The sequence below is a fragment of the Myotis brandtii genome, unplaced genomic scaffold (assembly GCF_000412655.1).
Source record: "Myotis brandtii unplaced genomic scaffold, ASM41265v1 scaffold203, whole genome shotgun sequence".
NCBI lineage: Eukaryota > Metazoa > Chordata > Mammalia > Chiroptera > Vespertilionidae > Myotis > Myotis brandtii.
In genome coordinates this window covers 83,348-108,138 of record NW_005357559.1, presented here as the reverse complement: position 1 = coordinate 108,138, position 24,791 = coordinate 83,348, and the positions used below count along the sequence as shown (strand labels likewise).

At 34.7% G+C, this 24,791-nt stretch overlaps 1 protein-coding gene across 1 annotated transcript; it reads left to right on the top strand.

Annotated features, from left to right (window-relative positions):
- Positions 1-4,189: 4,189 nt before the first annotated feature.
- Positions 4,190-24,275, top strand: CHORDC1 (cysteine and histidine-rich domain (CHORD) containing 1). Its single transcript, XM_014538897.1, has 10 exons — positions 4,190-4,277; positions 6,664-6,720; positions 8,281-8,438; positions 10,784-10,884; positions 11,536-11,594; positions 15,481-15,551; positions 16,489-16,594; positions 19,855-19,974; positions 20,417-20,479; positions 20,696-24,275. The coding sequence occupies exons 4-10, from the start codon at positions 10,797-10,799 to the stop codon at positions 20,840-20,842; spliced, it is 654 nt and encodes a 217-aa protein (XP_014394383.1). The 5' UTR covers positions 4,190-4,277; positions 6,664-6,720; positions 8,281-8,438; positions 10,784-10,796; the 3' UTR covers positions 20,843-24,275.
- The last annotated feature ends 516 nt before the right edge of the window (positions 24,276-24,791 follow it).

Below are 24,791 nucleotides of genomic sequence, written 5' to 3'. Positions count from 1 at the left end.
CCGCACCTCGGGGCGGCTTTCCCCGCGGCCGCACGTGTTTCCCGGCCCCTCACTGTGTAATTGACCTGGAAGTGAGAACACCTTGACCTGCAGCCGCGTCTCTTGGAGGAAGCAAAAGGCAGCAGGTGCCCCGGTCCCCCTGGGCGGTCGATCTGCAGTGATTGTGTGTGAGTGTGCGCGGCGGAGAGACGGGAGGCCTGGGCTGTGGGCGGGTGAGCCCCGCATTTCAGCTCGGCCTGGTTGTATCCGTGCAGAAGTTTATTTGTCTGAAGGCCAGCCTGCGGCGTGTCTGGTAGACCCCCTGCTATAGACTTACTTCTGTAAGTGTGCTTGGTCAGGAACATTTATTCTCTATCTCCTAAGATTGGATACACCCGCCCCGGTGGGCGGTACAGCCGTGGTCGTGTTGGGTGTTTTTGCCCCGGCCTTTCCATTTTAGTAACATGCCCTCTCGCCCTGGTCGGTGTGGGTCAGTGGTTAGAGCCTCGCCCCGGGCACCGAAGAGTCGCGGGTTCGTTTCCTGGTCGAGGGGCACGTACCCAGGCGGCAGGTTCCATCCAGGCCCCTGTCGGGGCGCGTGCGGGAGGCCACCAGTGGATGTGTGTCTCCCCCTCCCTCCCTTCCACTCTCAAAATCAATGGGAAAAATCATCTCTGGTGAAGACTAACCAAAATGAATGAAATAACATGCCATCTTATGGATAAAGTGATCGAATTAACTCCACACACCAACGTGTAGCATTAAGGATGTAAAGTAAAAGTTAGTCACTAGACTAGAGGAAAAATAGAAAGTGATCAATGAACTTGAATTTTGATTGGCGAATGGGATAAAGAAGTGATTTGGCTATTTGAATATTGAGGGAGGTGACACATTCAAATTCAGCTCTAGCACTTAGTGTCTGTTTTCTATGTGCCAGACATTATAACATTATCTCATTTTAATTTTTACAACAACCCTGTGAAGTAGGTATTATTCAGAGAGGCTGAGTTCAACATGGTAGCAACATGGTTCCACGTTGTGAAGGAGATTAAATTCCAGGTTTTTTAAAATAGTTTCCACCTCTGAGATCTCTAAAATATTTATCTTGGTGCACAGGTGAATTGGTGACATCATTTAAAATAAGAGCATTGGCAAGACTCTCCAATCTTTGTACAATACTCAAGCGATTGTCGTTGACATTTTAATGATATTAATGTTAAGTTATTCAAGGGGGAAATTGTGAGAGTTCAGTGATGATATAATTGGGGAGTGAGGGGTTTGAAAGCGCTCTGCTTTTGGCAGCCTATGTGAAAAGTAAACTGTCTTGCCCTAACCTGTTTGCTCAGTGGATAGAGCGTTGGCCTGCAGACCAAAGGGTCCTGGGTTCGATTCTGGTCAGGGGCACGTACCTCGGTTGCAGGCTCCTACCTGGCCTCGGGACCTGGTGGGGCTCATGCAGGAGGCAACCAATCGGTGTGTTTCTCTCACATCGATATTTCTCTCTGTCTTTCCCTCTCTCTTCCACTTTCTGAAAATCAATGGAAAAATATCCTCTGGTGAGAAAAAAAAAAGTACGCTGCTTTAGTGTCTGCATGTGTTCTACTTTAACTTAATACTAAATAATGGTGAAAGGCTGATGCTTGGTTGTACCAGACAGTATGTTTATTTTTAGGGTGTTAAAATTAAGAGATACACCATTTTTTGGAAGTCAGCTCTGTGTGTGTCGAATGTTACAAAAAGAGATTGGGGGTGGGCTACAGGAAAGCCAGAGGAGTAGACCAGTGGTTCTCAACCTTGGCTGCACATTAGAATCACCTGGCCAGAAATCAGGATTTTTTAAAAAGATTCCCAGATGATTCTAATGTGCAGCCAAGGTTGAGAACCACTGGAGTAGATAGTCTCAAGGATCGTGTGATCAGCAGTACCAAAATCAGCTGGGAGCGCCAATAAAGTTGCCTAAAGTTACTTGCTTTAGCAAAATGGGGATTGTTTAGAGCAGAGGTGGGGGAGCATTCAGCAGGCAGTGTAAGGCTCGCAAAATCATTTCATCTGGCCCTGCCAATGCATTAGGGGTGAGTTAATTAAATATTTGACCAAATATAGCAGGCTAATTTTTAAGTTGATAATGTTGCCAAGTGATGAATGATGTTATAAATATCCAAATGGCCCTTGGCAGAAAAAAGGTTCCCCACCCCTGATTTAGAGACAGAATAAGTATTCCAGTAGGTTGATTGATAGAATGGAAAGTTAAGAAAAAAAAGAGAGTAGAAGACAAGAGCAAAGGGTGAACTGTGGACTATGTTGGGAGAAAGTTCTGTATAATGAGAGAGGTCTGGCATGTACAGTGTTGACTAGATAACAAGACTTTTCTAAGCTTATAGAACATTTCGGTTTGAAACACAACTAACTTAATGAGTGTTTAAAGGAAGCCTGACTGGTATATGTTAAACAGTTATTCCGGACAAAGCACCACTTCACAAACAGCATTTCATTTAGTCCACATAGATGAGAAAATGGAAACAGCTGCCAAGAGGCAGGCCAGAATTTGAGCCGGGTCAGTTCCAATGTTCAAAGCCCTTGGCTCTTAACCACTACCATGTTGTAACTCCTTACGCATAAAGTATTAGTACTTGGAGAAAACCTGGTAAACATGATACAGAAAGGCTAGAGAGGACATTGTCCATCTATCTGTTGCTTACTTTTGAAAACATTGTTTTCCGATTTTGTTCATACTAGTTGTATGGTTAAGACCTGACTCATTTCTGCTGCTATTCTGCCAAAACTGACCATTATTGATACTGCTTCTAACTGTTATGCATTTATGCCCCTGACTCTTTGTAAATTTGGCATTTTAAAAGTCTCTATTCACTACTTTGATTCCCCTCTCAATTTCATATCCCTCTGCACTTTCATTTCTACTTTGAACCTCCTTTTTTAGTCCTTAATTCTATTACTACCCTTAATTAATAGCTTCTTTCATATCCATGGGTTTATTTACTGTGTCATGAAAATACTTGATACTTTCTTGTTCTGTTTGCTAGCATAGTATCTAGATAACATCTGGTTACTAAGTTGGGAAACCATATTGGCTGTTAAAGCGGGGATAGGGAGATTTCCGTAAGTACCAGTATTGAATCAACACCAGGAATCAGAGGTTGAAACAATTGAAATCCAAACAGACATGAAGGTTGAGCAAAACATCTTATAAGAAAATTACACAGGTATGGAACTGACCTGCTTTTTTCCTAGGCTCAATAAGTTTGTCTGTCTATTATGTGACTTTTTTTTTTAAGCGTAATGGTCCGTACTGCAAACTGTACTGAAGCCCATTTTTATGAGAGAGTTGGGTAAAAATTGGTGGTGTGATGAAGAAAGGTATAAGGAAATATAGAATAACAATCGGTGAAAATAGACTGTAGAACTTCAGCTTCTTTTTAATGAGGTTCATCTCTAAGAATTGATACCTGTTTATGAAAGTTAAATTAGAAATTAGATATCACAACAGTTTTAAAACTTTTGAACCTATTCTCCTAAAATATCTGTTTGCTAATTAATTCCTGTCCTAAGATTATCTCATAGGTAATCTTAAAGTTTGATAGTATTTTTATAAAAACAGAATTGAAAGATAACAGTCAAAATCTTGGAGCTTAAAGTTTTGGTACTAAAATTTTACTACAAAGATTAGAGGAATATAGAATGTAATTTGTTATACTTGAACAATTCTGCATTATTTTTACCTATAGCTATCACACTCCTGAATTAGAACGTTATTACTATTTAATACAATGTTATATTAAGCACTGTGTGCCGTGCATCATATTTGAGCATTAGTGAATTTTTAAATGAAAAGTATTACCTGCATTTGGAAAGAAAATGTTAACACCTGAGCACTAACAGGTTTGGCTCAGTAGATAGAGCATTAGCCTGCAGACTGAAGGGTCCAGGGTTCAATTCTCCTTAAGGGCATGTACTTCGATTGTAGGCTCAATCCCTTGCCCCTGAGACAACCAATCTCTCTCTCTCTCTCTCTCTCTCTCTCTCTCCTTCTCTCTCCCTCTCTCTCCCCCCCTCTCCTCTTCCCTTCTCCCTCCCCCCTCCCTCCTTCCCTTCCACTCTTTCTAAAAATCAATGGGAAAATATCCTTGCGTGAGGATTCACAACTACAATAACCAAATGTTAACACCTGACAGAAATAACGTTATTTCTTTATTATAAAGTAGTATTTTTTTCTTCTCTGTTTTTGGCCAGATGCTTGCACATACCACCCAGGTGTACCAGTCTTTCATGATGCATTAAAGGTAGGAACTTGATATATTTCAGCCTCTTCGTATTTATAGAGTAAATTTAGAGCTGTAATACTAAATCTTTATTTTCTCATCTTTTGTGACTCTGCTTTCTTAATGACCATTTTGGGATGATTTAAGCAAGTACCCCACTAAAGGCAGGGGCAGATCTTTTCCAGTTATAAAATTGTTATTGCTATCCCAACTCATTTTCTACACCCCTCACTTCTTCACTTTCCTAATTTTGAAGGGAAATGAAAGTAAGTTTTGAATCCTAATCCCAATCTGTCAGACAGCTGCTGTCTAATAAGAGCAGATCTGATTTTAGGAAAGATTGTTATAAACACTTAACGGTGCCAATCTCAGGACAGGAATGTAACTTTAGAGTGAAAGTCAACAGGAAAGAGATGCCACCTGTTTCCCACCTGTTCTTTGATCTGGAGAAGTAGTGAAATAATAGAATGTTGTTTGTCCAGGCTTTTCATGGTGAGTTTTTTGGCCTTTTAAAATGTATGATAATATGGTACATTTCCCATTCTATATCTTAAAAAGAAAATGTTGCAGCATGGCTGCCATGGTTTTAGGTGTGGCTACTTGTTCTTAGGAACATTAACAATCTCCTTGAATGTTTAAATATTGATCCCTTTGAATTTCTAATTATACCTTTCAGAGAGTAGTTGGATCTTTTTTGACGTTTATCTGTTCGATAGCCAACTATAAACAAAGATGTACAAGCAAATAGCAAGTTTATGTTATTCTGATTAGTTCTAAGTGAGGGGAACGGAACAAATAATAGCGGAAATTGAGACCTGACTCCTCCTCATGGCTTTTTTAGCCTTTTTACAAACTTGTAAGGATGGAAACTGGGAATTTTTTTTTTTTTCTAGGAGTGAGGGATGTTTTAGCTTTCCTGGACTACCATTTATTCTAAGTTTAGTTTTCTTACTGTATGTTTTTCTTTTTTCTTTTCCTTGATGTTTTCTTCCAATTTATTAACCATAGTCATACTTTGCTTCTCAGTCTTCAACTTCCTACTTTCTCTCATTTTGTTAATTCATTCCTCTCCCTTCAATGTTACCTCTATGGCTTCTACAACATATTTCCATTTATGTGTGTGATTGGCAACTGCAAACTGGTGGACTCTTATTCCAAAAATAGCCTGCCCCTCAATCTTGCTCCTGCTAGATATCACTAACTCTCCAGTCATTCAGTCCATCACTCTTTTTTACTAAACATTGTCAATTATTCTGATTAATTAATGTTAACGATTTTACTTTGAAGTACTTTATTTCTCTTTACTCCAATCCTACTGTTTATTGTCTCTATAAGCATTTTCTTAAAGACCTAGACTTTCTAAGACTACTGGATTCACAGCTCAGTAGATTTTAGACAAACTAAGTCAATATAGTGTCTACTGTTTCCAGTTTTATACTTGATCAAGTAAGATGTTAAACATTGCAGTAACAAAAGAAAGAACATTTTAATATTCAACTTAGAAGAGGTATATTTAGAGAAAAGAACAATCCTTCCTAAGAAGCAACAGGAACCTTATACTCATATACTTAAATTTATCCTTCATTTTTTCTCATTTTACTGAGGACTACCATGGATCCTAGATTGGCATTTGGGAACAACTAGTCTATATCATCTATGTAGACCAGTATCCCCAGCATGTACTAGATAAAATTCTTCATATGTCATTAAGACAATAAAGCCTTTTCTTGCATGGAATAACTTCTCTGATGACTATATTATTAATGCTATTTAAACCCTCTATATAAGGTTGTACTAACTCTTCATCTATATCTCAATTTAGAATAAAAAAGAATTACATTTCAAAATAAAGGAAATGTATTAATTTTTTCTTTAAAAAAACAAAATCAAAACACCTCTAAGTGCATATTGTGAAAAAAATCACTACCAAATTCTTTAAGCAGTATATTTGGGTGAGAGGAGTGGTGTGAGATCCAGATGGGTATGTGCAAAGCTGGCCCTTAGTCTATATTTCAGGCCTCCAAAGTCTTGCTGCCTTTTTATTTCCGCATTCTCTGTACTACATTGGAATTAAACTTCAAGTCATTTTTTGATGAGCCAGTTGATACTTTGCTCAGAAGTTACACAGTGGATAACAATTTCTATATTTTTATGTTTCCTGACTGAAAAGATCATTTAACCTTCAAAGATCTGACAATGCTTAGGTTACTATAATTATTTCTCTGGTTTACCAGATTTTTAAAATAAAGCACTTCACTTTATTTTTTAAAAATTTTTGAACTACATAAATATATATGCAAGTCACTTCAGGATTCAAGAAGATAAGTACAAGTAGAGTCTTTTACTGGGTTGTGGTTCTCATGCAAATACGGTTTTCAGGTTTGTTCTTTTTCCTCATGTTTCATAGGGTTGGTCTTGCTGTAGGAGAAGAACAACGGATTTTTCTGATTTTTTAAGCATTGTAGTAAGTATTAAATTTTTTCTAGATTATCTCCTGAAGAGTGCATATTCTGCGAAGCTCCAGATTTAAGGAGTCTGATTTCAGACGAGGCCCTGTTAACTTGCAGATCTTTTTTTTTTTTTTTAATGGAGCTCACCTCCCTCCTAGAGTCTTAAAAAAGTAGGAATTTATCTACCTGTTCTAGAGATTAAAATTTCAAGTTCCCCATTTTGATTTATGCTTGATGTAAGTAGTCCTAAAGCAGGGGTCCTCAAACTACGGCCCGCGGGCCACATGCAAATACAAATATTGTATTTGTTTCTGTTTTGTTTTTTTACTTCAAAATAAGATATGTGCAGTGTGCATAGGAATTTGTTCATAGTTTTTTTTTAAACTATAGTCCGGCCCTCCAACGGTCTGAGGGACAGTGAACTGGCCCCCTGTTTAAAAAGTTTGAGGACCCCTGTCCTAAAGGAACATCAAGAAGATGGAAGACAGTAGGTAACAATTTAATGCATTTTCAGTTAGGAACAATACTTTTTTATCAAGTCAAAGATACCATGGAAATGTACCATTATTTTATATACTTGTAAGAAAGGAAACTAGAGCTGTTAATTGATGTGTCATTAATTTTATGGTTTCAGAGATGTTAAAATGTATGTTTGGCTCAGTGGGATATGGAAAGGTAGCTAGCATTTATTGAATGTTTGCCACCAGCCAAACGTGCCACGTTTTCTATTATTTTATTTAGTCCTCTCAAAAAATATCTTACCATTATCTCCTTTACTGATGAGAAAACTGAGATTTCAGAAGATTAATTAATTTGTTCAAGATCATGTAGCTAGTTAGTATCAGAACTGGGAATCAGATTGAGGCCCTTTTTTATAAATAATTTATAGAATTCTCTTTGTGAGATCTCCAGAATTTGTTTCCTATTAACAAGAAGTTTGTGCTGTATGTTTAATAGAGAGTTAAGTAGATATTTATGAAATGTTATTCAGAAGCTTTTTAAAAAAATATGCATTATTCAGATATAATATCTATATATATAAAAGGCTAAGTGACTGGCCAGTAGCTATGACTCACACTGACCACCAGGGGGCAGACGCTAAATGCAGGAAGTGCTGAGCGACAGCAACTTTGCAGAGTTCTCTCTTGCACTCCGGGACCCCTTGGGGGATGTCATACTGCAAGTTTCAGTCCGATCCCTGCAGGCCAGGCTGAGAGACCCCACCTGCTGGAGGGATCCCGCTCACTCTGCAGACGCCCTTCGAGCCCTGGCGCCACCCCAGGTGTGGCCAGCTGGGGAGGGATTTTGGGAGGCGTGTCCAGCTGGTCTCACCCAGTCTTGCTCCTCCAGCCATGATCTAATTAATTTCCTTTCAGTGTGCACAAATCCGTGCACCGGGCCTCTAGTTTACAAATAAAAGCAAATTTGGAGTCTTATTTTTAGTTTCTTAAAATAAGTCAGTATGATAAAACTGAACAAGAGGACTAATTAATAAAGAATTAAAAATAGTATTTTTATCAAGGCATGTGAAATAGATGAGAGGGCAACTCTTAATGAATACCTTTCACTAACAGGGCTGTACAAAAGGTAGGCATAATAGTGAAAAGCCACCTGAGCCAGTCAAACCTGAAGTCAAGACTACTGAGAAGAAAGAACTATCTGAATTGAAACCCAAATTTCAGGAGCACATCATTCAAGCCCCTAAACCAGTAGAAGCAATAAAGAGGCCGAGGTACATGTTTTACAGTTGCATATTTTTGTCACACTTGAATAATAGCATTTGTTCTTAGTATTATGGATTTGCATAACTGCATTTGTAACAGTTGTTTGGGTCACCATCTTTTTTACCATTTCGTTTTCCTTTAGATAGATCTTTTATTTTTATTCCTTCTCAACTTGAGGCCCTGTACACAGTAAACTTAATTGCAGAGTTGGTCACTGTACCATCGTAGTTATGGTGGGGTGGAGGAGCCACACATCCGTCTTGTGCCTTGGCTTGTGTCTTTCTCACTGTGACATAGTGAGATTCTGTAAAGGAATTGCCCTTTTCATCAGTTGGAGTTGAAAAAGAACTTAGAGGTCTTCCTTCTCATTTTCTCTACTGTTTCTTGAATATCTTTTAGGACATTCTTGACAGAAAAATTTTTAGTTCCCTTTCAAACTAGTAAAGAAGAATGTCCTTTTATTTCAAAGGGGTCTATTATATTGTTACTAGATCAGTATGTGATTTTCACATTGAGCCAAAGTCTCTTTTTTATTTGTCCATATTTTGTCACTTAGAAGAAGCCTAGTGCCATCTTTTACTTTCAGATGCCTGAAACTGTTAATCTCATTATTACTGACTTTGATTTAGATAGCATTTCTGTTAAAGTTTTTAATGTATTTGATTTAGATAGGATATCTGTTAAAGCACTTTTGCTCAGTAGAATTATATAGATTCTTCATACTCACCTAGACTCAATTTTATATTCCTACACATGCATATTGGGTGCCACTGTTACACCAGGTCTTCTTCATGTTGCACTTGAGTGCTGAATTGTTTTAGAACCAAAGTACAAGAATCAAAAAATGGATTGGACTTTGGCCTCAAATATGGCTCCTGTTGATATTTTATTTACACTATAGACTTAGGGTTTCCCAGCTTTTCCTTTATTAATCTTACTTAAATTTATAGCATATTGAATTATATCAGACCAAGATAAGAACCCCAAGAGACTTTTTGAATATTTGATTATTTAAGCAAACTACTTAGAATGAGTTTTATTCCAACTTCACCTTATTAAAAATCATGAGAGACTTTATCAAATGCCTTGCTTGGCACTCTAAAAAGTTTTTTTTTAATTATCAGAAAAAGACAAGAATTGTTGCATGATGCCTTAAGTATTACAGTGTACTTATAATACTATAATTGTCAATATGAGTTACTGTTTTCTTTAAATAATGGACTACTACTAATTTTACTTTAGAGGAAGTGAGATAAATATTTTATCCTAAATTTGGTGGTATTGTAGAGATTTTGAGGTTTTTATGTACTTTGGGGTTTTTTTTAGTTTTTTTGTTGTTGTTGTTGTTTTTTTACAAAGAGGAAGGGAGAGGGATAGAGAGTTAGAAACATCGATGAGAGAGAAACATCGATCAGCTGCCTCCTGCACACCCCCTACTGGGGATGTTGCCCGCAACCAAGGTACATGCCCTTGACCGGAATCGAACCAGGGATCTTTCAGTCCGCAGGCTGACGTTCTATCCGCTGAGCCAAACCGGTTAGGGCTTTTATGTACTTTGTTAATGGCCTCCTACATCAGAGGTTTTATTTCATTAAGGATATAGAATGAATAACCTAGGATTTATAATTTTATTCCTGCATTTATTGATAGTCTTAATATCTATTGAGTGGCCTTAAACAGATCGTACATACGTCACTTAATCATATGAAATTCTAGGAGATGCTGTTACTGTTTTATTAACTCTACTAAAATTGCCTGTTGATACATCTGAATTTATAGATAATATCTGTATCCACACAAAGTGAATTGTCTTCACCAGTATGAATATTATTCACTTAGTACATATTTATTGCTTGTTTATTATATACTCAGCATTTTGCTTAGGCATGAAACATAAAAGCACATCATGGTCCCTTTCTTGGGTACACTCATCTTGACAAACTTGGATTGCCACTCTTTATTTCCTTCCCATTAGCCTGTTGATTAATTTGAGACTTAATATTTTAATATCAGAACCTTTTCTGTTAAAACTTACACATGTTCATACATAATAGCAGTTATTTGGAAAAACTTCTCCTGGCTGGTGTGGCTCAGTTGGTTAGAGCGTCAGTCCATACACCAAAAGGAGGCAGGTTCAATCCCTGGTAGGGCCCTGTGAGGAGGCAACCCATCAATGTTTCTCTCTTTCCCTTATTCTCTCTAAAAATCAATTTTAAAAATTCATAATGGGAAAATCTTGATTCACACATGATTTGGCTTCTTTCCATAAATAGGCTCTTAAATATATTTATTTTTAGTACAAGTAAATATTTTAGTACATCAATGATGGTAATAAAATTTCACAATTCTCCAGCCCAGATGAACCAATGACAAATTTGGAATTAAAAGTATCTGCCTCCCTAAAACAAGCACTTGATAAACTTAAACTGTCATCTGGGAATGAAAAAAACAAAGGTAAGATTTTGTTTTGTATGTTGCAATTATTTTTTGTATAATTAAACAATTATCTAAAAGCGAAAGGAGCTGTATAATTTACTGAATATAAATATAAAAAATATACATGTAGCACATTGTAGTAAAGAACTTATTTGTTTTTTAAATGCCAGTAATACCACAGAATGGGTATGTGGTTTATTTAAAAAATTAAATTATTTTTCTTCAATTCATTATTTTTTAAACAGTAAGATAAATTTCTTTGATGATTGTAAATGTTTCCTTGTGCACTAGATAAAATATATTCTCTGACCTATTCTTGATACCCATGGGAGGAAAGTACCCTTTCATGATTTCTCTTTCAAACAAGTTAAGATATTGGATCTAATACTGTATTAAGAATAGAAATGTGTCCCATAGCCTTTTAGAGATATCGGTAAAACCTAATCACAATAGTCGGCATATTAGCTTTTTAAATACACGAAAGGTCACATAGAAAACTTAGTTACCTAAAATGCTTAATTTCAATTTATTTAATTTTAATATATTAATTTTTTGTAATTAGATTATTTTAAAAAAAATATTTGTTTTATGGAAATGGTTACTTTTTAAGAATGGTACTACAGTAAAGTACTCTGTTTTAATGTTTCTCGTTTGATTTTTTTGTTTCAGAAGAAGACAGTGATGAAATTAAGATTGGGACTTCATGTAAAAATGGAGGGTGTACAAAGGTATTTATTGTAAAATTTGTTGAGTCATGGGAATAAAATATTAATTTTGGAAAAAAGTGTAATTTCATGAATCAATTCAACACACATTTGTTTGCCTATTACATGTTGGACACTGTACTATGACTGTGGCTTGTGAACATTGATAAGGGACAGTCTGAGGAGCATATCTGATAGAGTCATGGGATTAAATAATCCTAATTTAGTCTGCACTCACTGAGAGTTTACTATGGGCCAGACATTGTTTAAGGTCTAGGAACATAGTAGATTAAAGCAGAAATCTCTGTTCTTGTGAAGCTGATAGTCTAGTTTAGAGGAAAGAACAGCAGATAGGTAATTAAAATGAATTCAGATAGTTATGAAGACAAGGAAATAGAAGGAAGCTATTTATTTTTTTATTTTTTTAAATATATTTTATTGATTTTTTTACAGAGAGGAAGGGAGAGGGATAGAGAGTTAGAAACATCGATGAGAGAGAAACATTGATCAGCTGCCTCCTGCACACCCCCCACTAGGGATGTGCCTGCAACCGAGGTACATGCCCTTGACTGGAATCGAACCCGGGACCCTTCAGTCCGCAGGCCAATGCTCTATCCACTGAGCCAAACTGGTCAGGGCAGAAGGAAGCTATTAAAATCATAATGTCGGAAATCTTTTATGAAGTGGTGACACTAAGTCAAAAATCTGAATTACGTATGGATGAGTTAAGTAAATCTTGGAGTAGACTCGGGAGTAGTATGTATAGAGTCTTTAGAGCTTGTCTATTCAAAGAATTATGAGAAAGGTCAGGGGGGCTTGGACAAAGGTGTGTAAGTAAGTAGTGGAAAAGAGAGGTGGGCAACATTATGGAGGTCCTTAAAAGCCACAGTGAGGTGTTTGGGCTTTATTCTAAGTAAAATGGGAAGCTATTATCTGTTTTAAGGAGGGGTATAAAAAAATTTGTCTTTGGCTGCTTAAATGGCAAGTATAATGGGGCAAGAGTGAATTTGAAAAAGGAAATCTAGGATACTATTGTGGGAGACCAAGCAGTGAGACTGGAAAGTATGTTTTTTAGAAGTGGTTAAATGTGGAATGTAATCAGACATCTCAGTGAGGCTTTTCCCCACCTGTTCTATGTAAAACTGCATACCCTCCAGCATTTCCACTCCTTTTTTTTCTCCTTAGTCCTTAACACCTTATGACATACTACTTATTTTGCATATTTATTTTGCTAATGTTCCGTCGAGCTTGCTTTCCATTCCCCTCCTTCCCTTAAAGTTTACAAGGAAATGATTGTATTTGTTTTGCTCTTTGCTGTATTTTGAGTGCTTAGAGCAGTGCCTGGCACTGGCAAATGTATGTAGAATGAATGATATCTTGAAGTATTAGCAGGACTTGCTAATGAACCGGAAGTGAAGGAAGGGGGCTTGTGTCTCTAGCATGTAGGTGGTTGGTGGAGCATTGATGAAGAAACAAGACAGGGTTAGGGGGAGCAGGTTTATAGTTTATCCTCATGTTAAGTTTGAGATCACCTTGCTCATTTAGGGATGGAAATATAAACGTCTTCACAAAGGTAGAAGTAGTAGATAAATGATAATTCTTGGGGTAGGAGAGTCAGTGCAAATCGTAGGATAGTGAAAAAAGAGACACAGAAAGAAGGTGTCCTGGATGAATTTTGAAAAACAATGATAGTTCTGTAAATGGACAGAAAGGAAAAGGATATACTAGTATATCCCAACCAGAGGTGTGGTAGAAGTAGCATGCAGAAAACAATAAATAGTTAATAATAATGGTACAGAATTTGCTGGTGCAAAGTTGAGATTAAAAGAGATAAATAGGGGCCAGATCCTGAAAGGCTTTTATAATGCTCAAAAGTGAGACTTTAGGTTATGAAGGCTATTAAAGAAAATTTGTACTCTTTTTCATTGGAATATACATTTAAAGGCATGCAAATGCAAGTTGATAGCTTGAGAGATTTTCCAAAGCAGAACCCTTCTTATGCCTCCTCTCATTATTCCCTCTCCTAAAGGTAACCACAGTTTTCTATCAACATAGATGAGTTTTTCCTGATTTTGAACTTAATGTAAATAGAATCGTAGAACAGGTACCCTTGTCTCTGTCTTCTTTGCCTAATAAAATATTGCATGACCTTTGTTGCATTAGCTGTAGTTTGTTCATGTTCATTGCTTTGAAATATGCCATTGTTTGAATGTGCCAATCAATTTATCCTTTCTACTGTCCTTTAAATTTTTGGATTAGTGATACTATGAACATTTTTGTGCATGACTTTTGGGGCAGATGTACACATTTCTGTTAGAGATATGACAACAAGTGGAATTGCTGGGTTATAGTGTGTATATGTTTAGCTTTAACAGATATTTCGGCATTGTTTTTCGAAGTGGTTGTATTTACACTCCTACAGTGGTTTGTTAGGCTGGTTTCATTTGTTCTACACCTTGGTAACACTTCGTAATATCAATCTTTTATATTTTAGCCATTCTGGTGGGTGTGTAGTGTTCTTATTGTGGTTTTAATTTAACTTTGTAGGTGATGAGATTGAGTACCTTTCTGTATTTTTATTGGCCATTTGGATATCCTCTTCTGTGAAATGTCCAAATCTTTTACCTATTTTCCTATTAAGTTTGCCTTTTTCTTACTGATTTTTGAAATTCTTTATATTTTTTTAGCTAAAAGTTTTTTTGTTAGAGACAGTATACATTTTCACTATCTTAACAGCTTTTGATAAATAGAGGCTCTTTAATTTTAATAAAATCCAATTCATTAATCTTTTCCTTTATGACCAGTGTTTTCTGTGTCCTGTTTAAGAAATCCGCCTACTTCAAGGCCCTGAATTAGAATCTGTTATTATAGTCTCATTGCCTAAAATCTGGTGGTGATCATGAGAAAGGTTATTAGCAAGTCAAATTGTTATTTTTAAGTCAAATTGACAGTTTTTGATAGACTGAATATGATTGGAGGGAGAGGAAAAATCGAAGAGGACATACAGAATTTTGTTTTGGGAGATTGAGTTGATATGGTGCCATCAAATAAGGTGGGAAGACAAATAGGAGGTTTGGGAGGCAACAGTGATAAGTTCAGAATCTAACATACTGAGTTTCATGTCCTTATGGTATATCTTTAAGAGATACACACACCCAGGACTTTGGATTTACAAAAGAGTAAATATACAGAATTTTATTTTCTGTACTGTAGGTGGTTACAGTAAATACCAAAATAGAAAATAAACTACTGGCTGAATCTATGTTTTATTAACATAACTTTTTGTGAATTCATCTGTAGACCCTTCACCTATAGCAGCAATGGGGTCCGGATCTTCCAGACAAATCCTGGATGGATGGATATGGTGTTTTTAAGCACCATTACTTTCACAGAAGAGGATATATATATATGGTCTGCAGCTCATTTTACCCTTCATAGGGATAAGAAATCATCATTCTAGAACTTTAGAACTTGCAGAATTGTTTACTAGGTTTTCCATATTAATTCATAATGCCCACACAGACTTTACTATGCACATAAATCATACTGTAACTAACTACATTTCTGATGAGATTCCTAATCTCTTGGTTTTAATATTGTTCTGTAAATTTAAATACCTCAATATGCTTGGACGTGACTTCCTACCCAAAGGTCTGAAAGCATATTAATACATCCTATTGCCTACTTTTCTATTTGCCTTTTTCATAGGGGACTGAAACGTAAGCCTATTTAAACAGGAATCATTTTTCATTTCTTACTGAAATGGCCTGGGTGAATTTGTGACTATTCTAGGTTATGTTATTTCTTGAGCATTTTCATAGTTCATAAAGGTGCCCAATACTACAAATATGTGTGAAATGTAACTTTGAGGTCTGAAGCTAATATTTTTTTTCTTTTTCTTTTTTTTTAGACATATCAGGGTCTACAGAGTCTAGAAGAAGTCTGTGTATATCATTCTGGTGTACCTATTTTCCATGAAGGGTAACTTACTAATTAAAACTTTATGGTAGAGGTTAGAAAAGTTAATATGCCTTTAAACATTATTTGCCATGCAGTAAAGTAGATATTTTTATTTATATTGTGTAATCTTTACAATAATCTAGAAATGTGGGCTTTGTCTTTTTACTCATGAGGAACTGAAAAAGTATTACAGTTAAGTAGCCATTGTGACTCAAACCTCATGTTTCTCATTTTATATTTTAATGTGATACCTATTTTAGCTGAACAGGTGTTTTTTGTTGTTTGAAGAACCACTCTGTGCATTGCAGGACATTTATAATTTCTGACCTTGGGCACTAATGACACCAACATTGTGGTGTGCAAAAAGCCATGTTTGTCTGCAGCCCTCAGTTGAGAGCCTCTCATTATTACCCTGTAGTTTATAGAAAAACTGTGTTGAAATCTTCCATTCTGTTTCCACTGTTCTTCAGAAATCAAGCCCAAAGTTCTGTAATTTCTGTCTTCTCGTGTTAGATTTTTCTGAAGTATGTAATAGTGGGTTTCATTATTCACAATCCCAATACTTTGGGATTGACCTTCACAGATATGCAGACATTAGTTTTTAGTTTGTTTGCATGTTTTCATTTTCTTGGGTTATTAAAATGTGAGGATATAAACCTTTGGTCATAGCACGCTTTGGTAGCTTCATGAGGACCGTGGAGCTATCAGTGAAAAGCTGATTTGTAATTTTGTGGTGTTTTTAAGCACCATTACTTAGGAGATCCAAAATTGTTATAATAAATGACATTGTGGTTTTAGAATTATTAGTCTTTTGATAATATTAACTGGTTACTTAGATTTAAGATACTAAAGTTGCACACTTACTAATTTTTTTTAAATCACATTTGTCACTACAATACTTCTGGACTTAATTGGTTGTGAGATTTTATTTCTGAAATTTTTCTATGATAATTTAAAGGATGAAATACTGGAGCTGTTGTAGAAGAAAAACTTCTGATTTTAATACTTTCTTAGCCCAAGAGGGCTGTACAACAGGGAAACATATGTGGACGGCAAAAGATGCTGTAAGTAACCTTTTCAAGATAACATATTAAAGTATATTCATCTGAGTTATTTTTTAAATTCTGAAATTATCCTGTCTTTAGAATAAAAATAAAAGTTTGTCTCTCTCTCACACAGTTTTGATGGGCCTAAAAACTAAAATTAATCTGAGTCCAACTCCCAGAGCATGCCCTTTGTCAGGATAGTCATTGTATATATTGATGCCAGTATATAGGTTTTTATGAAATACTTAAGCCTGGAGAAATTAGAGCATTTTTTTCTGTAATTCCGTGTTTTATTCCCACTTTTTTAACAAAAATCCCTTTTCTGCTCATTTGATGTTATCAATCATTTAGACCTCTGATTGGCTACTTTAGAAGTTCATTCAGCCATTTACAGATGCACACACACTTCATCTGGTGGCCAAAGAGGAGGATTGCAGACTTGTTGGAACTGTTTTGAATGCCTCTGCTTGCAGAAAAAAGAAAGCATCAATTCCTACTTCCCTAGACAGCTTTTTAAAAAGACTTGGGGCTCTGCAAATAATTCCCCCAAATCCCAGTAAGCTGTAAGAAGGCAAGCAATTTATTGCTAAATAACTGTTGAATAGCTATTACTAATGTATTTTGTAATGTAATTAGATTTATGTGCTGCATTGGCACTAATAAATCGAAGGCAAACCTTTTCAGTATATGTCTTTTAACTTAAAAAGTAATTGTAAATTTTCCAATTGCTGTAGGGATTCATTTCTTCTGCATTTGAGTATTCTATATTTCCTGCCTTATAATAACACATGGCTGGAGGTTATAAATACACGGTGGGACAAAAGTAGGTTTACAGTTGTGATTACGTGAAACACAGAATTTATTCTTGTATTATTACTTATTAATTGTTGTATTATTTTCATATGAACAACTATAAACCTTTTGTCCCACACTATATATCCCTCAAATTATAATTCATCTATCATCACAAAACTCCGAGGTGTGTTTTATTAGCAAAAAAGTGAAGTCTCCTTGTATTTTCTCCAAGGCCCAAAAATTTGAAAGATTTCGTTTGAAAAAATAAAACTGTTGTGTTTTATTATATGCAAAATTTTCCAGAATAGAACCCTTGATGAGATTTTTTTTTGTAATTTAAAATAGCTTTATTTTTCCTGTTTATAGAAACAAGTAAGCAGAATTATAAAATTCTGTGAGAGAAAAGTTTAGATTGTTTAAAAATTTGCCATTTTAAGTGTGAAATTCAGTAGCCTTAAGTACATTCACAATGTTATGCAATCATCACTGCTATCTTTCTCCAAAAGTTTTTGATCCAAACAGAAACTCTATACCATTGAATCAATATCTCCCCATTCTGCTTCCTCCCCAGTTCATTGGTAACCTCAACCTACTTTTTATTTCTACAAATTAGTCTATTCTAGATATATAAGTGGAATCATTCAATATTTGTCCTTTTGTGTCTGGCTTATTACACTTGGCATAATATTTCCAATATTCATCCACACTGTAGCATGTTTTAATACTTCCTTCTTTTTTGTGGCTGAATAATACTCCATTGTGTGTGTGTGTGTGTGTGTATGTATGTATGTATGTATATATCTCACACTTTGTTTATCCATTCATCTCTCCTTTTTTTAAATATGTATTTTTTAAATTGATATCAGAGAGGAAGGGAGACGGAGAGAAAGATAGAAACATCAATGATGAGAGAGAAGCATCAGTTGGTTGCCCCTTTGTGCGCCCTCTACTGGGGATCGAGCCTGCAGCCTGGGCATGTGCCCTAATTGGAAATTGAACTGTGACAATCTGGTTCATGGATCAATGCTCAATGACTGACCCACTGACCAGGCTCTTCATTCATCTCTTGATGGACACTTGGGTTGTTTTCACTTTTTTGCTCTTGTGAATACTACTACAATGAACATTGGCATGCAAGTATCTGTTTGAGTCCCTTTTTCAGTTACTTTGAGATATATCCAGGGTTTTCATTATTTTTTAATGCATACATATATCAAGTATTAAGTGTCTAAGCCAGTGGTCTAATGGCAAAAAAAAAAAATGTAAGTGAAAAAAGTAATTTAAATTCAGTTAGTATAATTGTACCAAAATGTAAATATTGTTTTTTATAACTATAGTACCTCACAATTTCCTGCATTATTTGACTAATTAACCCTCATTTATAAAACAAATGACAATTTGTCTTTTTAAAATAGTTGCTGATAGCCGAACCGGTTTGGCTCAGTGGATAGAGCGTCGGCCTGCGGACTCAGGGGTCCCAGGTTCGATTCCGGTCAAGGGCATGTGCCTTGGTTGCGGGCACGTCCCCACTGGGGGGCGTGCAGGAGGCAGCTGATCGATCTCTCTCATCGATGTTTCTGGCTCTCTATCCCTCTCCCTTCTTCTCTGTAGAAAATCAATAAAATATATTAAAAAAAAATAAAATAAAATAGTTGCTGATAACAGTAATGTACCACTGACAGATAATAATTTCCACAATTATAATTAATCAAGATATTACTTCCAAAAAGTCTCACCTTTTTCTGCATGTTATTATGAGACAAAAATAATTATTCAATAACAAATAGTTATGCCCTAGCCAGTTTGGCTCAGTGGATAGAGCATCAGCCTGTGGACTGAAAGGTCCTAGGTTCAATTCCAGTCAGGGGCACATGAGCGGGTTGCAGGCTCGATCCCCAGTAGGGGGCCTGCAGGAGGCAGCCGATCAATGATTCTCTCTCATCATTGATGTTTCTATTTCTCTCCCTCTCCCTTCCTCTCTGAAATCAATAAAAATATATTCAAAACAAAACAAAAAAACAAATAGTTGTAAGCAGTCAATTATTTTTTTCCAAATTCCAATTTGTAGAAAATAAAGATTCCTATGCATGAGATTAATATATTATCTGGTTATACCACTAAGCAAATGTCTCTCACTTCAGTCTTCAAAAATGTTTTTATGGCTGTACTTAATTTTAAAATAGGATAAAATTTTGTAGGAGTTCTTAAATTGCATTTTTTAATATGTTAATACTTATGGCTCTAAAAGAAAAAAAATGGAAGGAATACATGTGTTCTCAAATCATAAAACTATAAAGATTCTTTGTGTCATGATATATTTTACTGTTCAAACTTTTTGATGGCAATTTTAGAAGTTTACTCTTACAAGCATTAAAGCATTACATGATAATTTTTTCTCATTTAGATAGGTCTTTAAAAAAATTCCTCTTTTTAAGAAGTTACGTGGAGCTTTGTAAATTCATAAAGTTTGTCTTATATTACAGGGGAAAAAAGTTGTTCCATGTAGACATGACTGGCATCAAACTGGGGGTCAAGTCACAATTTCAGTATATGCTAAAAATTCACTTCCAGAACTTAGTCAAGTAGTAGCAAATAGTACATTGGTAAGTACATAGAGATTTCTAAGTAAAAAGTATCTTTATACATTTATTCTTTATGTTGATGTAATATAGTTCTTATTTGAACTGGCTTTAGGGTAAGATCTTCTTTCCCATTTGAAAAAATAGTTTGAAATTACTTTTACAGGAACTATTTTAAATGAAAATTTCTACATAATAGAGTTATTTGAAGCATTCTGGAGACACTGTAGTAACTTAGAAAATGTATCAAATAATATGGTACTTAGTTCTCTCAATGGGAAACTTCAGATAATTTTTCTTTTCTGTTAATGATGTTTTTCAGATAAAAAGTACAATTGGCAGTTTGTTAAAATGGCTTAAATGATTTTTATCAATATATTCTTATTTTCATAATCATTGTTTTATATCATATACCTTGAGTTTGGATTTGATCAGTTATTCAGCTTTCTATAAATATCTTTTTCAGTTAAATGTACACATTGTATTCGAAGGAGAGAAGGAATTTCATCAAAATGTGAAATTATGGGGTGTAAGTATTATGAATCCAGCATAATAATTTAAAATACCATTTGTATAATAAAAGGCAGTACTTTAGTAATTATTCTAACCAAAAAGTTGAAATCTAGGTATTTAAATGGCATTAGAGTCTTGGATTTTTTTTATTATTAAAATAGGTAAGACTAGTATTTTCCTCTAAGACCAACTACACTACCCAGGTTTACTTTAATTCTCTGATATTTTGCAGGTGATTGATGTAAAGCGAAGTTATGTAACCATGACTGCAACAAAGATTGAGATCACCATGAGAAAAGCTGAACCAATGCAATGGGCAAGCCTTGAACTGCCTGCAGCCAAAAACCAGGAAAAGCAAAAAGAAAATAAAACAGAATAAATTGAGAGGGAATAAAAAGTTATTGCCTATTTCAGAATTCTTAATATGTGGTGAAGTAGTCGCTTGCTGCTGTAATCTCTTGTTGTTATAGTTGAATCTGGTATTTCAGGGTCAACAGTGTAGGTTCTTAAAAGCCAAAGTCAGTTTATCTTTTTGTGCCTCCTTTTATTTTTTATTTTTTCGGTTTAAGATTGATTATTCATTTCTCCTCACTAATAGAACTATAGTTGTGTCCCATACTTGAAGAAGCTAGAAAATAGCTCATAAATAGAGTAGTTCTTAGTATAATATTGTGTTAAAAGATACATAAAGTATCATCTCTCTATTATTCCATAATTAGTAAAGCAAGATGAAATGTCAAATTTTTAATTACTTTTTTCATGAGTTTGTGTTCCTATAATACTTGAAAATCTTTCTTTAAAAGTTAAAGCTCCACAATTTTTTTTTCCACTCGGACGGTTAATTTCTGTAGGAGGATTAATTGTGAGGTAGTGTAGTAACTAGTTAAGAATATATGCATTGATTAATAAATTGCAATTTGTTTGCAACTAATTGCAAAAACTTTATATCAATACCTATATTACTTGCAAGGCAGTATCACTTAAGAATACAGGAAACATTATAAATAAAAAATATAGAGGTATGAATTTGTTTAAAATTCATCATTTTATAAGACTAAGCAATAATGTTAAATATTTCCTGATTATTTATAAGGTCTTGGTATGGTGTGATGGCTAAATTGTATCTGAATCATAGGCCACACCCTCTTAATATTTTAATTACATATAAAGAGAAACTAAATATATATATCTGGCTTTCCTGATGGTAAACTATATAAAATTATAGAAATACATTATGGAAATACACTAGAGTTTCAGAAAACTAAATATTTGAGCTTTGCTTTATGACAGCTATTACAAGTTAAATAAAATAGCGTAATTGCTTTATTGGGGTTTTTTTAGGCTTTCATGAACAGTTTGACAATTCTAGGTGATACAATATTAATTATATATTGTACTTTATTAAGTAAGTATCACAGTATTAGATTGTTTATACTTATTGAACCCATTAAGGGATAGATTACTTTTTGAGGTAGTGCAAAGCTCATGAAGAAAATGAAAAAAAAATGTTATGAAGACCAAAACTCTGGCAGAATTTTTGGGCATGAATCATGCTTGCATTGATTAAAATGATTATTTCCTAAGCCCTTTGAGTGGTTCCCCCCCCCCCCCCCTCGCTCCCCGGGATGAATAGGATTTTTATCATGGAAAATTTGCTGAAATACAATTTTAGTTAAAGAGTTAGTATATCTCACTCTATAAATAACTATTAGATGTAATTAATGTAATTGTTAAATGGCTTAGCTCTCTTACAAATAAAGATGTAAAATATGTCAACTAGGCTTTCATGATACTAAAATACTGTGGCAAGAATATTTTGGCAGTAAAATTGGTTTCCAAATAGAGTATACAAGTGAATTGTATTTAAATTTTGTAAAGTTAGCTTTCATAACTTACGAACCTGGGTTCAATAGGACACATGCAATCTTTATTGTTTAGGGGAAAGGTTGCTATTGTTTTGATTTGAGGTGATGAATTAATATACCCCTTTTTTATGTTTCCTTCTTTGAGGCTATTTTCCCCCAAACACTACCTTACTATGTTCTGTGTGATTGAACTATTATTTAAAGCAAGTGGATTATACACCTAAGAGTTAGTTACAAAGCACTGACTTTTGTATTATTTTTGGATACAGCATACGTCTTTAGTCTGGTTACATTAGTGACCCTTCTGTTCTTCATTTCCATGAACCTCTGAATTTGCTGCCCAGATAAAAATCTAAATGATACTTCTCTTTAACTCATACATACATATAGCAACAGATTTATAATTAGGTAAAATGTGTTTTACTTTTTCAGTCTGTCAAAAAATTAAAAATGTTTAAGTTATTTCTCTAGAAATAGACTTTGTCTTTCTCAGCATTTCGAGTAATTACTATAGCAAAGCAGTCAAAGCTAGGTTTATTATATACTTGGTAACTAATTTGACAGCTAAACTAACCATGGGAAACATTAGTTTTCTTGCCTACCACTTTTGCTAGTATAAAGTAAGGTCCTAAGAAGTTGAGCTTTTATTTCTTTTCAACCTCTTATTTTTAGGTAAGTTTAGCTTTACAGAGGAGTTGCAAAAAATAGAAGTACACAGTTCTTTATATGTTATGTTAATCTTCCCCTTGTGTTAAACTCTTACGTAATCATAAAACATTTACAAAACTAAGAATTAGTCTTGATATAATACTATTAACTAAAGTAGAACATTAATTTTGATCATCTGTTTTTAGAGGAACACTATTAAATGGTAGTTCTTGAGACGTATCCTAGTTTTTGGTCATTTAAGCCAGGAATTTATAAACCATTAAAAATATAAATTGAAATCAATCTACCATAGACAAATGTTTATAGGTCAAAGGTGTAACTTCTTGTTCTAACCATATACTGGCACAGGACTGTAATGATCTATTTTATTATTTAAATTTTATACCATCAATTTTAATTTTTATCATGTATAACTTCTTTTGTTTGGTTTTCTTTAGACAATTCTTCAGCCATCTTATGGTAAAGAGAACCTTAAAGAATTCTTGCAAATACATTAAGTGACTTTGGATGATTGCTCTGCCACTGCTTGCTTTTTAAAAAAAAAATCAGTCATTCTCCAGTTTGAAAATGCTTGTCATGCATACACACACAATAAACTTTTTAAAAACTCGTGTACAAGGTGTAATGTCAGTTTTAGGGTATTTGGGTATGTACTCTTATAACTTTTTTTTTTAACAACCAGGTACTTTCAAGTTATCAGAACATTAATGAGTGTTTTTGTTTCATTACAAATTATTTTGATCTAGAACTCATACTTGATTTGATTCTGTTGCTTATATAATTTCTTGTCCTCAGTTCTAAAATGGAAAAACTAAGCTTGTCTTGTTTTTAGGTTTTGTTAGCGTTTTGGGGGGGTTTATGGCTTTTTTTTGTTATGTGTTGTATTTTTCCCCCCATATATTTTCATTGCTGGTTTGTTGGGTAGTTGGGAAGTTGGTTTTTTACCTGATTGCTTTCTTACTGTCCAATTATCTTACAACTTAAACTCATCTGGAATTGCTGCATGGCCTGCCTTGTTAAGTAAGGGTAGGCGCACAGGGTTGTATATGTGTGGCATTATCCTTAAAATAGTGGGCTTGCAAAGTTTTCTTCTATGTAGTTATTGTTTGATGTTAAGTTTTTATGTAGTTCTTAGTTGTAATTCATTCAAGAACAGTTTTTCTGAACAGCATATTTTTAAATGCTAATTAATGACATTTTAGTATTCCAATTTACAAGGTCATTTAATGTCTATTAAAATGAAATAAAACTTCCAGCCTTAAATATTTTTATATTAAAGATGGTGTCAAAATAACCTGCCATTCATTTTTGATGAAGCTATTTATTGTCCAAATAATTGGATTATTAGATTATCTTTTTGAAGGCTGATAATTTGAGTAAAAGTACTGGTGGTAAGCCTGGGAACAGGGAATCCTCTCTCCTCGAAAAATGGGTCTATTAATGCTTTTTAAAAATGCTTATCCTTTCCTTCACAATGCTTATTTCAGTTTGCAGTTCCATACTTCATATTTTATTTATTTCTATGATTAATTTGTCAGTGTCTGTATCTTCTCATAAACTGCATATAACTTTGTGTTGGGGCCAATCATCTTATCCTCATTTTTTAATATTTGGCATGTTGGTTGGCTTTTGTAAATATCAAGACATGCAGGACTTGTGATGGGCCAGTCACTGTCTAAGGACTTCAGTGAATATGAACTTGATCCTCATGGCAACCCTATCAGGTAGGTTCTATTACTGTATAACAGGAGAGAAAACTGATTTATGGCACAGGTTGGATAACTTGACCTAAGT

What these genes read in the sequence shown, in the direction of transcription:
- CHORDC1 (XM_014538897.1), top strand. Translation starts at nt 10,797, where the DNA reads ATGACAAATTTGGAATTAAAAGTATCTGCCTCCCTAAAACAAGCACTT. An exon ending in AAAATGGAGGGTGTACAAAG is followed by an intron (nt 11,595 to 15,480) that starts GTATTTATTGTA and finishes CTTTTTTTTTAG; the next exon opens with ACATATCAGGGTCTACAGAG. An exon ending in GTACCTATTTTCCATGAAGG is followed by an intron (nt 15,552 to 16,488) that starts GTAACTTACTAA and finishes GATAATTTAAAG; the next exon opens with GATGAAATACTGGAGCTGTT.